This window comes from Lissotriton helveticus, chromosome 5_1, assembly GCF_964261635.1.
Source record: "Lissotriton helveticus chromosome 5_1, aLisHel1.1, whole genome shotgun sequence".
Taxonomy (NCBI): Eukaryota; Metazoa; Chordata; class Amphibia; order Caudata; family Salamandridae; genus Lissotriton; species Lissotriton helveticus.
Window position 1 is genome coordinate 2,111,614,125 of NC_136065.1, and position 14,055 is coordinate 2,111,628,179.

The 14,055-nt window shown below is 48.3% G+C and overlaps 1 protein-coding gene across 3 annotated transcripts in view; it reads left to right on the forward strand.

The window, feature by feature from the left end:
* Positions 1–14,055, forward strand: part of TSC1 (TSC complex subunit 1) — a 206,047-nt gene that overhangs the window by 119,359 nt on the left and 72,633 nt on the right. For all 3 annotated transcript variants that reach the window (XM_078646165.1, XM_078646164.1, XM_078646166.1), the window contains exons 12-13: positions 5,001–5,055; positions 5,655–5,759. In XM_078646165.1, the coding sequence (XP_078502291.1) occupies positions 5,001–5,055; positions 5,655–5,759 (160 nt within the window). The remainder of the gene's footprint in view (positions 1–5,000; positions 5,056–5,654; positions 5,760–14,055) is intronic.

Consider the following 14,055-nt stretch of genomic DNA (forward strand, 5'->3'; position numbering starts at 1 on the left):
CTACAATGCCGTGAGCGCGATGTTCACATCACCGCACTACGCTGATGGTGTGGTGGACTTGAATATCTCATTGTAGGAAGCTGGCTTTTTATGTCGTGTGCCAAAATTAGGTACACTATGTAGAAAGTCCTGACAACCTTTATTGGCCAACAGGGCTTAAATTAATAATCTCAAATGCTCTTTTGTGGCAGTCTGTACGAACAGTTTAGGCTTATCGGAGGATAGTGTTAATGTACTTGTTGAACACTGAGACAATAAATGAGATGCACACTCAAGGAGAAACGACTGACCAATTTAGAAAAATAAGTATTTTTATATTTATTTTAATACCAAGAACTTTGTTATGAAGTAAGTACTTTTTACTTTATCAGTTTTTGCAGGTAAGCAAAAATGTTCACTCAAATACGTTTTACGCAGTAATGCGCTCCTAAAAAGACATATACTGCCTATAGGTATTAGGAAACCATTCTCAAGGGTCCCCTTAAGGACTTATGGTGCTAGTGGGGCCAAGGTCCAAAGTGCCAGAAGCATTTCCAGGTTATCTGCCCTGGAGTGTCCTGGTGCAAACGTGCTGGAAGGGTTGGTAGCCTTGCGTGCTACACTCTAGGCAAAGAGGGGAGAGGGCACCTAGAAACCAGCTGCAGAGGAGGGCTTGGAGAAGTCTGGGAGCTCTTAACAGGGGGCTCAGTTTGTGAGGGTCTTGGGAACAATGGGACACAGTTGGTGCTCATGTCCCAGGCCAGAGGTTTTTGGTCGGCTGGGCCTGTGCGTCAAAGGCACTCACGGCTCTCAGTCAAACCTGCTGGGCCACTTTCGGTGCTGGCCTCTGCGATGCTGACGGCACTCGTTGGCTGATCGGTCTTAGTGGTGTTGGAGTCCGTATTGGGCTTCAAATAAGCGTTGGTTGCTGCAAAGGGTCAATTTTTGCCCTTTTTTTTCCAGGGCATGTCCTAGGGGTCCTGGCATCTTCAAACTTGGTTGGGAGACTGATCTGATCTCCTGGAGCACAGTAACCTCCTCCTGGGCTGCTGCTGTGTCAGTGGACCCGGTGCTCAGCAGATCTGTAAACCTGATGTTGCTGTCTGTGCCTGCACTTCAAGGGAGATGCTGATGGGTTGGCAAAGTGCTGGCAGCGCTCCGAGTCCTTTGGAGGATGCACAGCTGCAGGACAAGTCTGGTCTTTGCAGTTGTCTATATAGAAGCAGGCAGGGTTTGGCACCAAGTCTACAGTCTTCTGTTCTTGCGTTCTTCAGCTCTTCTTTGTCCTTCATCTTCCTGGATCAGGCAAATCTGAGTTCCTGGTGTCGGAGAGCCACCTAAATTCAGAATTTAGCATCGCTGAGGGATCGAAGGGAAGTAGCTAATGGACTGCTTAACCTTGGGGTCACTACACCCCCCTATATGACAACTTCCTGTGTGGAATGGTCCTACCTCTGTCCAGAGTTCCGAATTACACTAAAACAAAATGGTGGGCCCCTTCTTTCATGGAGCACATCAGGTAGCCCACCTTAGGGGTGTGACTAGCCAAGTGGTTCAACACGCCTACCAGCATAGCTAAATTCCCTCCTGTCGTAGTGCCAAATGGATCTCCGAGCAGGGGTGACATATCCCAGCTCTGGGGGGCGGAGGGGGGAGCCAGGGATGCATATCCAAGGTAGAAGGGACTTTGAAGCCCCTGGCCTTGATATGCTAGATCACTAGCCATCCTACTGGAAGTGGTGTGAACACCTTCCTCCAGAGCAGGCATTGTTTCTGTCCTCAAAGAGCTTGGTCTCTCAACTGCAGGGGGGTCAGACATGTTTGTGGTGGCAGGCTGAACCCAGTCAGCCAGCACACTAGATAGTGGTGGATTTTTCAGTGGGCACCTCTAAGCAGCCCTATGGGTGCATGTCATAATAAATCTTGTACTGGCTACAATACAGATTTAGTAAGACAAGGTGTTTGATACCAGTAAAGCCATCATGTAGCTGGAGAACTCTTAATGGCCAGTGCCCCATACATATTCTTAAGATGGCTTCTCTGTTCACTTATACCATCTAGTAATTGAATTGAGCAGCATATGGGCATAGTGGCTCATGACCTCACATGTAACATAGTACACCCTGTCTTAGGGCTACAAGGTCTGCTGTAGAATTGACTTAAATATATTGCATGCAGTGATTTTGGCATGGCACACAGTGAGTGTACCATGTTGTGTTTTCACTCATGGTTTGCACCATGACACCCAGTCTGCAATTGCATCCTGCATTCAGATTATAGGAAGGGTTACCTTAGGGTGGCATAATCATGCTGCAACCCTAACAGACCCTCTTTAGTACTCAGACCCTAGATACCAGGGGTACAACTTACTAGGGACATACTGGGGGTGCTAAAGTGTGTGCCAAATGTAACACAATTAGACCGGTTAGCCATGCTTTACTGGCACTCTGGCCTGGTTATTAGGGACCTGGTCCACATTAGTCTAAAAACATCACTACAAGTGGCAAAAAGTGGGGGTGACCATGATAACAAGCATTGGCACATCAAATAGGTCGCACCTTTGGGACCTTATAAGTGTTTAGCAATGCAACAGTTGATGTTTTTAGCAGTCGGGTTACCTGGACCGCAAAAGAGCTACTGGGACGCATGCGGCCGGCACTGGATTCAAGTCAGTCTTAGTCAACGTCACTAAGCAAGTTTTATATGAAGAAAAACAATCGCTGAAACACTTGCGCGACCCCGCAACCGCGAAAGTTAATTGTTGTGAGAGAGGGAGGGGAGCAGAAGGTGAGCCTGCGAGTGGTGCATGCGCGCACGCGCGCAGTATACTCCTTTTCAAGCACTGCACCTGTGCTTGTGGCGCACCCCTGCTAGCTCCCGCAAGGTGGATGCCGCCACAAGCACGAGTGTGTGCTTGAAAATGAGCAGAGCGATGGCTGAAGGCCCTCCTATGTAGCGCATGCGCGCTGCGTAGGCGAGACCTAAAAAGGACACTTTCGTACAGGAGCCCCCAGGAGTACTGCTGAGAGTTTCCAGATCCTGTCTTGCACCTCGAGGCTATTCTGAGGGTGAGGAATCTGCGGGTAGATGAACTATCCTCCAGAAAGTGTTACCGCATGCAAGTAACTTTTTCTTTCTAACCAGAGTAACTGACCATTATCCTCTCTGTAACCGAGTTTCCCCTCGCATCCATAGATGTGTATCCATCAGTCTCATTCACAGAAACCAGCAATTATAGCTGTTGGATAGATTATTTTCCCTTTGGACTGTTCTTTGTTGGTGTTTCCCAATTACTGTAGCAGGGAATTTGTTCACTGCTGTATTGTACATGTTGGAGTATCTAAGGAGAAGAAGTTATCTACCTGTAATTTTAGTTCTCACATCATGGCTGTCTTATTTGAATTCATAAAGTGTTCGATTCACTCCACCCCTTACCTCAAAAAGATAATTCTAAAATGAAATCCAGGCGTAAGATCTGCCTATCAATCTGAGCGACAGAAAAATAACCATCCATCTGGATGATGATGTACTGCCTTATACCTAGTTTTCTCTTTTTATTTCCGGTTTAGTTAGGAGATTTTCAGTTTTTCTATCACTTCAGCAAGCCATGGTTAGTGTGGTTCTGGGTGCAATACTTTTAAAAAAAAATAAGTGTGCCTTTGGTTAGGCATTTTATTTTGTTATTGTCCTACTAGACTGTTACAGGCGCTTACACATAGGCGAAGATGTTCAGTTTTAATATAGCATCCCATGATGGAGAGCTAGAAGAACGTGTGCACACGTCTACCAATGCTGCTGTACCTGGGACTGCAGCTGACTCTTCCAGCACTGGAAGCCGCATGAACCTCTTGCAGCCAGACTCATCCGGACTGCGGCTTCTGATTCTATCGAAGTGCTGGTCCTGCACACAGCTCTGCTAATGCATCTCACTTGTACACTGTAGCACCCCCTACTCTAACTTTGACTGATGCAGGCCGTTGCATATGCGGTACAAAAGGGGGTGGTGATGGACGGAGCATCTGAATCAATCAAACACTCACACCCAGTCAAAAGATCTGGGTTTAATCCATCACCGTTCTTTAGCCCACTCTGCCACCCCAGTTCAGACATGGCTATATGCAAATCAGTCTGACCCTGTGCCTCATGGGAACAGTCCAGCCCGAACTGCCAAGCCATGTCTTCCCTGGACCGGAAACAAGCTTCCGAGGACCGGTTTCTGGCATTCCAGCCGTCTTCAGCCCGGCTTGCTTGAATCCAGTGGCAAAGTGAGCAAGGGACTCACGTCTGAGCATACCCTGCCACACATATGGCGGGCAAAAGCGGTACAAAAGGGGGTGGTGATGGACGGAGCATCTGAATCAATCAAACACTCACACCCAGTCAAAAGATCTGGGTTTAATCCATCACCGTTCTTTAGCCCACTCTGCCGCCCAAGTTCAGACATGGCTATATGCAAATCAGTCTGACCCTGTGCCTCATGGGAACAGTCCAGCCCGAACTGCCAAGCCATGTCTTCCCTGGACCAGAAACAAGCTTCCGAGGACCGGTTTCTGGCATTCCAGCCGTCTTCAGCCCGGCTTGCTTGAATCCAGTGGCAAAGTGAGCAAGGGACTCACGTCTGAGCATACCCTGCCACACTTATGGCGGCCAAAGCGGTACAAAAGGGGGTGGTGATGGACAGAGCATCTGAATCAATCAATATGCACCACAACCCTGGTCTGACTCACCAAGTGCTGTACCAAGATGGAGACATCAGAAGCACTGGTGGGAATGCTGCACCTCTTGTTGTTTTGCACTAATGCACCGCACACACCTCTGCATATACAACTCAAATGCTTCCCCACTGGTCTGCACATGAGACGTCCTCAATGCTACTGGTTCTTTAACAGCTCTGCATATTCTTCTCAAAACACTTCTGGTGTTGCTGAAAGTTCTTATTATTTTGGGGCATGCATTGAGTAGGGTGTCCGTTTCATTGAAGGAACGGAATATTTCATATAATGCTCTTTTTTACATTTCAGGATGAGCGGAAAGATCCAGAAAGAGCATCCCATCACAGAGACCAGCACAGTGCAGGTAGGTAGTGGACCATGATACTCTGACTGAACCCTTGTGATATTGGGTGCAGTGTGTTTATCACCAGAAAGTTGGGGGGGAAAAACAACGCCCACCTCGGGTGGCAGGCATACCTGTGAAGTGGGAACCTGGTGATGCCCAGAGTCGGGATGTAGTGGCCCATTGAGAAGAAAGTCCAACCATTTATTATAATAAGTCACAGGTTCAGTTATACTTTGAAACATATTGTGCTGTACTGCTTAATTCGTAAAGGTTTGATTTTGAAATTGCCAGTCATTCACTGTCTGGCTTGGGTAAAGTGCAATTGCAGCTTATGGCTGAGCCCCACTACAGTAACTGGGGAGGCACCACTGACTCTCAAACTATAGTTTCATGGTTGAGCGACCAATTCAGTTATTAATTTTTAAAAAGTGGAATTCGCACGGTCTGACTCCATAAGGGAGGGATAACAGTTGCTGAATGGATTCTCTTCCTAGTTGTTAAATTGCTCATTAACATCTACAATTCTCTACTCCTGATCAACCCCCTCCCCCATATCACGCACACATTTGTTGTAGGTAGTTAACGGAGTACATTAAATTGCATTTTCATTTATTCAGAGGAATCTGGTGGAACCCAAAAAACGGTGACTCTTAGTGAGCTTCCCAGAGTGATTGAAGGCCTGGTGTCCTCCCAGGACAGTAGCGAGAAAGACCACGAGGAAGGTGAGTGTTGTAAGGGCTTGTCTGTGCAACTTACTTTAAAAGGGAAAGTTTAAAAATTGCTGAGTGGCCCCAGTCTCCAGTAGCTTCATTTGTTGCACAGATTTAAATTTGCTGTTAAAGTGGGGATGGTTGAAGCATTTTGCTGCATAAAAACTTAAATAGCACAGAGAAAATATATATTTTGTCCACCTGATATGGTTTGTATTCGGTTGTTTTGTTTATGTGCTTGACATCCAGTGGTGTGTGTTTATGTAGTAGTCCAAACGACATGGAGGAAAATATGCAGAGGACTCCAGGGTTGTTCCTGCAGTTGCCGGTGATTGTTCTCATCGTGCAGTGTGTGAGGTCTTCACCAGAGTCTAGCATAAGGTCATTGCTTCGGAGACAGATAAACATAGTCTCTGTGGGGTTAGCATGCATGTCTCGGTTTGTGAGCAGGAGTGAAAATGGGAGAACAGCTCCGTGAGTTTGTAATTTAACATTGTGAACTTTCTCAACAACAGGGTGCTAAGCCAGCAAAGATTTAATTTCAATTCGGCGTGTGTTCGTGTGTGTGTGTGCGCGCTCGTGTGTGTGTGTGTGTGTGTGTGTGTGTGTGTGTGTGTGTGTAGCTAGTGGTAGTGCTGTAATTGGCTAATATTGTGGACGTGGGGCAAGGCAGGTTTAGTGACTGATATGATGGTTCTTGTGTTAATGGCAAGTGTGGAAACGAGTTGAGATCGGTTTTGTGATTGCAGCAGTGTGTATCCTTCACTTGATGTGGTAGTAATGGGCTGAGTTGAAAGAAGTGAATTGCAAAGCCAAAAAGTGGTCATCAGCGAAAAGGGGGACCTTTAAAACCAGATGGAGAGATATCACTGGAGTGATCCCATAGCTTAAATAAGTATCCGAGAGAGCTTCCCTTTAATTCTCTTGGTTTTTGGTCCAAAGGCCGTGGTTGGTCGATTAAGTGTGCCAAGGATTCAAGAAATCCATTGTTCTGAACGAAGCCTGGAGTGTTTGACAGTAGAGGACTTAAGAGCACTCCTGTCTACAATTAACATTGTCCAGTCTTATGTTTTAATACTGTTCAATGTTTCTGGTTGGACTACTCTGGTTAAAACGGTGTAAGTTTCCTGTCCTGTTTTTTTGTGGTTGCATCGTAAACAATAGTCATCAGTCCTCATCAGGCAGAGGCATGAGGGGACTGTAGCTTTTTTTTAAGGAAAGGCTTGATGAAAACATGATGATGCTTCTGGTTTGTACAAGATTGTTTTTCTCGGAGTGTGGCCAGCAGCAGCCTTTCATTAAGGGCAGAGGCTCCTCTCTTTTTTTTCTGACGAGAAGAATGAGTGTTCGGCTGAGCAAAGGTACGCTGACGGACAGGTGTTGCAGCCAAGGTACTATACATGCACTAAATGCAGAGGCGCCTGGATGTCTGAGCTGAACTTTGCTGGTCTGATGATGTCACAGCTTGGTGGGCATGACCTCAGCCTGACGAAGCACCTCTAGGACCTACCCCTCATGATGAGGGGTAGAGTCACTGATAGCCTTGGACCTGAACACCTCAGTTTTAAGCTCTGAAGTGGCCAGGACCAAGTGAATCCGGGGCATCTCGTTACAGAGTGGGGTGTGGGCTCAGCAGTCTCTCTGAACCCATCCTATTCTGTGATGAGCCAGGACGGTCTCCTCCTCATCTGTCCCTCACTGGCGACCTGAGGTCAGCCAATGAGAGGGGGCAGCAGCAGTCCTTGCCCATCTGGAACCTCTGAAGCTTCCTGCCCGAGACGCTGCAGCAGGTAAGTTATTTTTTTTAATGTTTGCACGTGTGTGGATGAATACACATGTGTATTTGTGAGTGTGTGGTATGTGTGCCTGTGTAAATTCATGGATGTGCGTGCATTTGTGTCTCGCCAGCCCCAACCTCTGCTCTAATTACTTATTGTGGTGTTCTTGATTTGTAAGTATTCTTCACCATCGCCCCATCCTTGTTATGTTATGATGATGATTTATATAGCGCACGGCTACTCGGGCAGAGTGTCCCGGCGCTGTACAGATCTGTAGAGAACACATCAAAGCACACTAAAGGCCAAAAAGCCAGGTCTTAAGGCCTTTCCTGAAAGACAGGAGATTGTCTGTTCTTCTCAGAGAAGGGGGGAGCTGGTTCCAGAGCTGCGGAGCGCGAGCCCTGTAAGAGCGGCCTCCGATACGTGCACGCTTTACTGCTGGGACAACAGCCAGGGCTTGTGTGGCCGAGCGTAGAGATCTAGAAGGATGGACATGTTTCCTAAGATAGACTGCACCAGTACCATGCAGAGATTTGAAAGTCCTGGTTAGAGTCTTGAAGATGATACGCTTCCTCACCCGGAGCCAGTGGAGTGAATCAAGAAGGGTCAAGGTATGGGTTCTGCGGCTCAGGCCAAAAATGGCCCTCGCGGCAGAATTCTGTACAGTCTGTAGGCGAGCCAAGAGGTACTCTGGGAGTCCTAAATAGAGTACATTGGCATAATCGAGCCTGGATCCAATCATTGCTTGCACAGTAATTCTCCTATGACAGTGCGACAATAGAGGAAGGAATTTCCTAAGAGTGCGTAGTAGACCAAAACATTGGCCAACTAAAGTAAGGATCTGGGGTTTAAAGGTAAGATCATTGTCAATTTCGACACCCAGATTTTTGGCGACCGCAGTAGGTGACGAAGGAGGATGCATATCTGCCAGCCACCAGGATTTCCATTGAGTATCAGGAGAACAGCCAAAAAATATAATTTCAGACTTGTCTGAATTACATTTGAGCTGGTTCTGCTGAAACCAGGAAAAGACCGCCTCCAGGCAGCTTTTGATGGAATCACCTGCAAAATCGAAGTACTTATCGCAGGTGAAAAGCAGCTGCGTATCGTTAGCATAGGACACAATACGAGCGCCATAAGGCTCCACTAGTTCAGCCAAAGGGGAAAGATAAACATTAAATAAGGTAGGGCTTAAAACTGATCCCTGTGGCACTCCCACATCCAGTGATGGAACAGTTGCTGAAAAAGGTGGTGACCAGATCATTTGTTGGCACTCGGAGAGGAAGGACTTGAGCCAATTGAACACCTTCCCTCTAATTCCGATCTCCTGGAGTCTTGAAAGGAGCCAGTTGTGAGGGACGGTGTCAAAGGCCGCTGAGAGATCGAGTAATACCAGCATTGCCTTCCCACCGCGATCTGTCACTTCCTTTATAGACTCGGTTACCTCCAACAGTGCAGTTTCTGTACTAAGGTTGGAGCCAAATCCTGACTGTGTCTGGTGCAAAATGTCATGAGCTTCTAAGAAATTAGACAAGATGGAGTGCACATGTTTTTCTGCAAGTTTGGCAAGAGCAGGAAGCAAAGATATTGGCCTGTAATTGGAGTGCTCTAAGGGATCTAAATTGGATTTTTTTATGAGAGGGATGACATGAGCCTTTTTCCAGGCCTTCGGAACCTCGCCAGAGGTGAAGGAGGCATTAAGAAGAGGGTTAATCAGACGATTGAGAGCATGAGCCATTTTGGAGAGGATTTTAGCAGGGCATGGATCAGAAGTGGAACCGGATTTCAGTTTTTGTAACAGATCAAGCGAGGCCTGAAAGGACAGGGGTGGAAACTCTGAAAGAGTATAAATATCTTGGGAGATATTCATTGCAGATGGTAGGGTATCTAGGTCTATGGTAGGCGCGATGGCCGGGAAGGACGCCTGGATGTTAAGAATTTTGTTGAAGAAAAAGCTGGCCAGCTGATTGACCCAAGATTCTGAGGGAGAAAATTTAGGGCTTGAAGCAGGGGGAGAAGTGAATTCCCTGACTATTTTAAAAATAAAGAAGACATCTTCGCCGTTATGATGGCTTTATGATAGGTCTTAGTAAGATTTTTTAACCTCATTTTCAGGGGGGCTTCGTAGTTTTTTCACCACATTCGTTCAGCTTTCTTGCAGCTTTTCCTAATCTCGTGAAGTTCGACGGTAAACCAAGGGGCTGAAGTACGTTGGACTGTTTTAGGTCTGACAGGAATGGGCGCTAATTCGTTAAAGCGTTGCACGAGCCAGGACTGAAAGGTAGAAAGATCCTGCTCAAGATTGCCGGTCAGTTGACAGGGGTGGGATGCCAGGGACTGCTCCAGCATATCGGTGGTAACACGGTGGAAAGGACGAAAAAACATAGATTGAGGGCCATTCTCAGTAGTAGAGGGTTTAGAAAGACCCAGGATATCAAAGTTCAGCAAGCAATGGTCTGACCAGAGCAGGGGAAGTGGTGGATAAGATTGAATAGGCATAGAAGAGAAGACTTGATCTAACAAATGACCTTTATTATGGGTTGCTGCAGAAAAATAAGGAAGGAGATCAAACGTGCTGGTAACATCACTTAATTTAACAGAGTCAGTTGACTCAGGTTCATCCATATGGATGTTAAAATCTCCAAGAAGTAAGAGATGCTTATATTTCATTGCAAGTGGGGACAAGGCCTGATGGAGTTTGTCACAAAAAGGGCCAAGATGGCCAGGTGGTCGATAGACCAATAAGCCGACACAAGAGTGATGCGGGGAAAAGGATAAGCAGAAACCAAGTGATTCAGCCCCAGGGATGGTGTCAATTTCAAGAGCTGAGCAGGTATAACGCTTATCCACCACTATGGCCACTCCTCCACCCCTTCCTAGCTCTCGATCCTTCCTCACAATGTAGTAATTAGGGGGTAGGGCAGTGGAGATGTCAGGACTGGAGGAGTCACATAGCCAGGTCTCCGTAAGAAAGAGACATGACGGCTTTTGTTCTGAGAGTAAATTGAAGAGGTCAAGGGCATGCTTGCCAAATGACCGAGTGTTTAGAAGCATGCATGGGTGTACATAGGCCTTCGCAGAGGTCCCCCCAGCAGTATTACTTGCGCCGGAGGTATCTTGTAAAGGAGACGTAGTGGTAGACGACCATCCACAAACCTCACAAATATGACTAACAGTAGCGGGGTCACATAGATGTTTGACACACACACGGCTAGTAATGTCCCTAAGCCTGAATAGAGTTGCGCGGTCGTAGTTAATCACCCTCTCTGCAGTACGACCTAAGTGAACCAGGTCTTCTGCAGGGCCAGGCGCCTCCGGGACGCAGACGGGCGCAGAAGGACTCACCTTAGGCGCACCTTCGGCGCGTCCCAGGTGCGTCCGCTGCCCGTCCTCGGGGCCATGTTACAGAAATAGGAGGAGGTAGATCACCTGACTCCAACCACTAGCATGCAGAAACTCCTACCCCCAAGATGGTGGTCGCGCTACAATCCGGGCCCAGAAACCATCGAGGAGCAAGGTAATGGTAGTGGGAAAGCTTCAGCACGCTATGTGACACAACTAAACAAATATTAAGTGAAACGCACAGACCCCAAAATTAAAAATTAGGCAGTGGTAGTAAATCACCCTGTGCAAGTTTAAAAATCCTAGGTGTCAGCGCGATAGCAGCGCGAGTCTAAAAGTATACACAATGTCGGAAAGTGTGTGCGAGGTTCCCGGCTCAAGCCTCAGGAACAGATCCTCTGCCACCAACAAACACCTGAGGCATGTGGACATATTTAATTTACTTGATACCCAACTTTTAGATGAGCTGATTGTTGTACACCTTGTAGCAGCATTGTTGGATGGCCACTGTACAGGTGGCTGGTGATCAATAAATCAGTCTGGATTTGTAGAGCGCAGCTAATCACCTGTGACGGTAACCAAGCTCTAGCAAACAGTCACCCTTTTCCAATGGGCAGATGTCCTCTTTCTTCCTGTCTGAAGGTGATCTGTGTTAGGGAATGCCGACAACATGTGCTTTCACCTAGACTGGCAAAAATACTTGTATCCACTCAGCAGGATTCTTTAAATTGCTCCCCCTGCTCCCGTTCGGGCATTTCTGCAAACTGTGAAATAGAAATGTTTTTTATACTTAAGTTTGTTTGAGCCGATTAGGAATCTTGTTAGAAATGGGATCCCTGGCTGGCCAGGGCTTTCGCCAAAGTCATTCAGAGACCACCACTCCTAAGTCAGGGCAAGGGAGTTACATGCCAAGATAACCCCTGCTCACCCCACTGGTACTCCTTAGTTGTCCACGGCTAGGACCAGGCCCTAGGCCACCCAGATACCACTGGTCCTTGCCAATCCACAGAGTGGGGGGTAGTAACCCCTGGCCTACATAGCCATTCTCCACTCCCTTTCTCAGTGTAGTTCCAAACTACCACTGATCCTTCAACCTAGGGTCCGCACCCTCAGGCTGACCAGAGGTCACGGGCAAGAATGCCCCACCCTACCTCTACTTCTGAAGCACCATCCAGAACACAACTCTCCCACCAGTTTAGGACCTGACTTCCTCAGCAGCAGTGACCACAGTCAGAACAGCACAAGAACAGCACAAGAACGGTGTAGTGAGGCGTTGCACTTTGCGGGTTGCCAGATGCGGCGCAGGCGGCGGCTCGCGGACCGCGTCGAGACGGGGACGGCGAGCGGCATAGGCTGCGCGGCCGAAGGCAGACGCGGCTCAGTGTGGTGCCTACAGGACACCAGGCTGGTCATGACAGATAGGTCACCGCTCCCTTAACTGGTCTACCACCTGGGATTTAAATTCACCGGATGCCCTGGGGTCAGACTTCCTCTGACCCCCTTCCAGAGTTCTGCACCCTCCCACTGTAGAACAGGGTCCCTCCACTTAAGGTAGGCCCCACCTGCTCTCAGGGTAGTACCACAACACTCAGCCAAGAACCCTAAAGATCCCTGCTAAGCCTGTGCCACCCCTTCTGGGAAACACAGGGTCTCTTCACTAAAGATGAGCCCCACCTGTGTTCACAGGGGTACCCCTAGAAGACAAACCGGCCAGGACACTGGCTACAGTCGCCCTGCCGTCCAGGACAGGCAACCACCTGAACCTGGCTCCCTAACCTAGGGACGCTACCCTTTGGTTAGATGCCTGGCGCACCAGGACTTCTACAAGTTGAAAACAAAAATCTAAGACTTTCTCTCCTCCTTCAGCAGCAAGGCAACCACTGCAGGTCAATCCCCCATACAGCTTACCCGGTTCCTTCTCTTCAGGCAGGAGTTCCTTCTTGTAACTTCAGGACACTACGTACAGTTGCCCTTACGTCCAGATCCGGAAACACCGGCTACTGGCTCCCCAACCGGGGGACGTACCCCTTTGGTCAGATGCCTGGCGCACCAGGACTTCCTTGAGGGTGACACAACTAATGTGTCGTGTACAAGTCTGCCTGACACTCAGGACAGAAGTGGCATCACCATGGTCACTCCCTGGCGACACAGCCCTTCTGGCTGGCCCCTGACCCACTGGTTACTCCACTGGGGAACCTATCCCCCTTGCACCCCTCCATCTGGACTTCTGCACCCTCCCAACTGGAGCGGTACTGCCAGACACCAGAACTACTGGAACCCTGGTTACAGAGGTTCCACGTTCTCCAGACACTCTGGAAGATCCTCCTCAAATGACCTATTGGTACAGCCTAGGCCCCCGACCTGACGTTCCCTTCAGAAACATTCCAGGCCCTGACACTGGGTTTCGGGCGCCTGGAGACATGCAGTCCCACCCACTCCTTCTCCTCTTGAGACAGGACGTGGGCCCCTACACCAAGACCTAGCTGGGCTTCACTGAACCTCTTCCACCACGCTGGGCTGGAAGACACCTCAGACACTCCTTTTGAATCACTCCATCCCCTATGTCTCCCTCCTCCCAGAACATTACCAACTCCAAACATCTGTCTCTAAACAGACCACAGAAATCAAAAGCAGGCTCCACTGTCTGCAGACGTTCTTGGGAAAAGTTTAACACACGGAGCTTAGGTATCTGAGCAAAACAAGAGTACACAAGCATTCAGCAAGCTCCCCATCCGGAGAACTCACAAACCCGTCCAGTGCCACACACCATTCATCCACACACACCCCTCCCCAGACTGGTAAGGCAGTTTCCATTACTCCAGGACAGGGACGGGGGACACATGCACTGGACACACTTATGCTGCCACCACTGGATCCCACCCTTCTGGTGAATCCAGAAAACACTTCACTTAGGGGGTGATCTACCCTCCCGAGTTAGGGACACCTAACTCAAAGTGCACAAGAAACACATTTCCACAGAAATGACATTTTCAGCAAACTTAAAACAATAATCCCCACAATGTGATTTATCTAAAATGCAGAGTTTTGTAGTGCGGCCAGCTGCTACTGTGGTACAACGCAAACACAAATCCTCATCCCACCGCTGCCACCAATGTTAGAAATGGGATCCCTGGCTGGCCAGGGCTTTCGCCAAAGTCAGTCAGAGACCACCACTCCTAAGTCAGGGC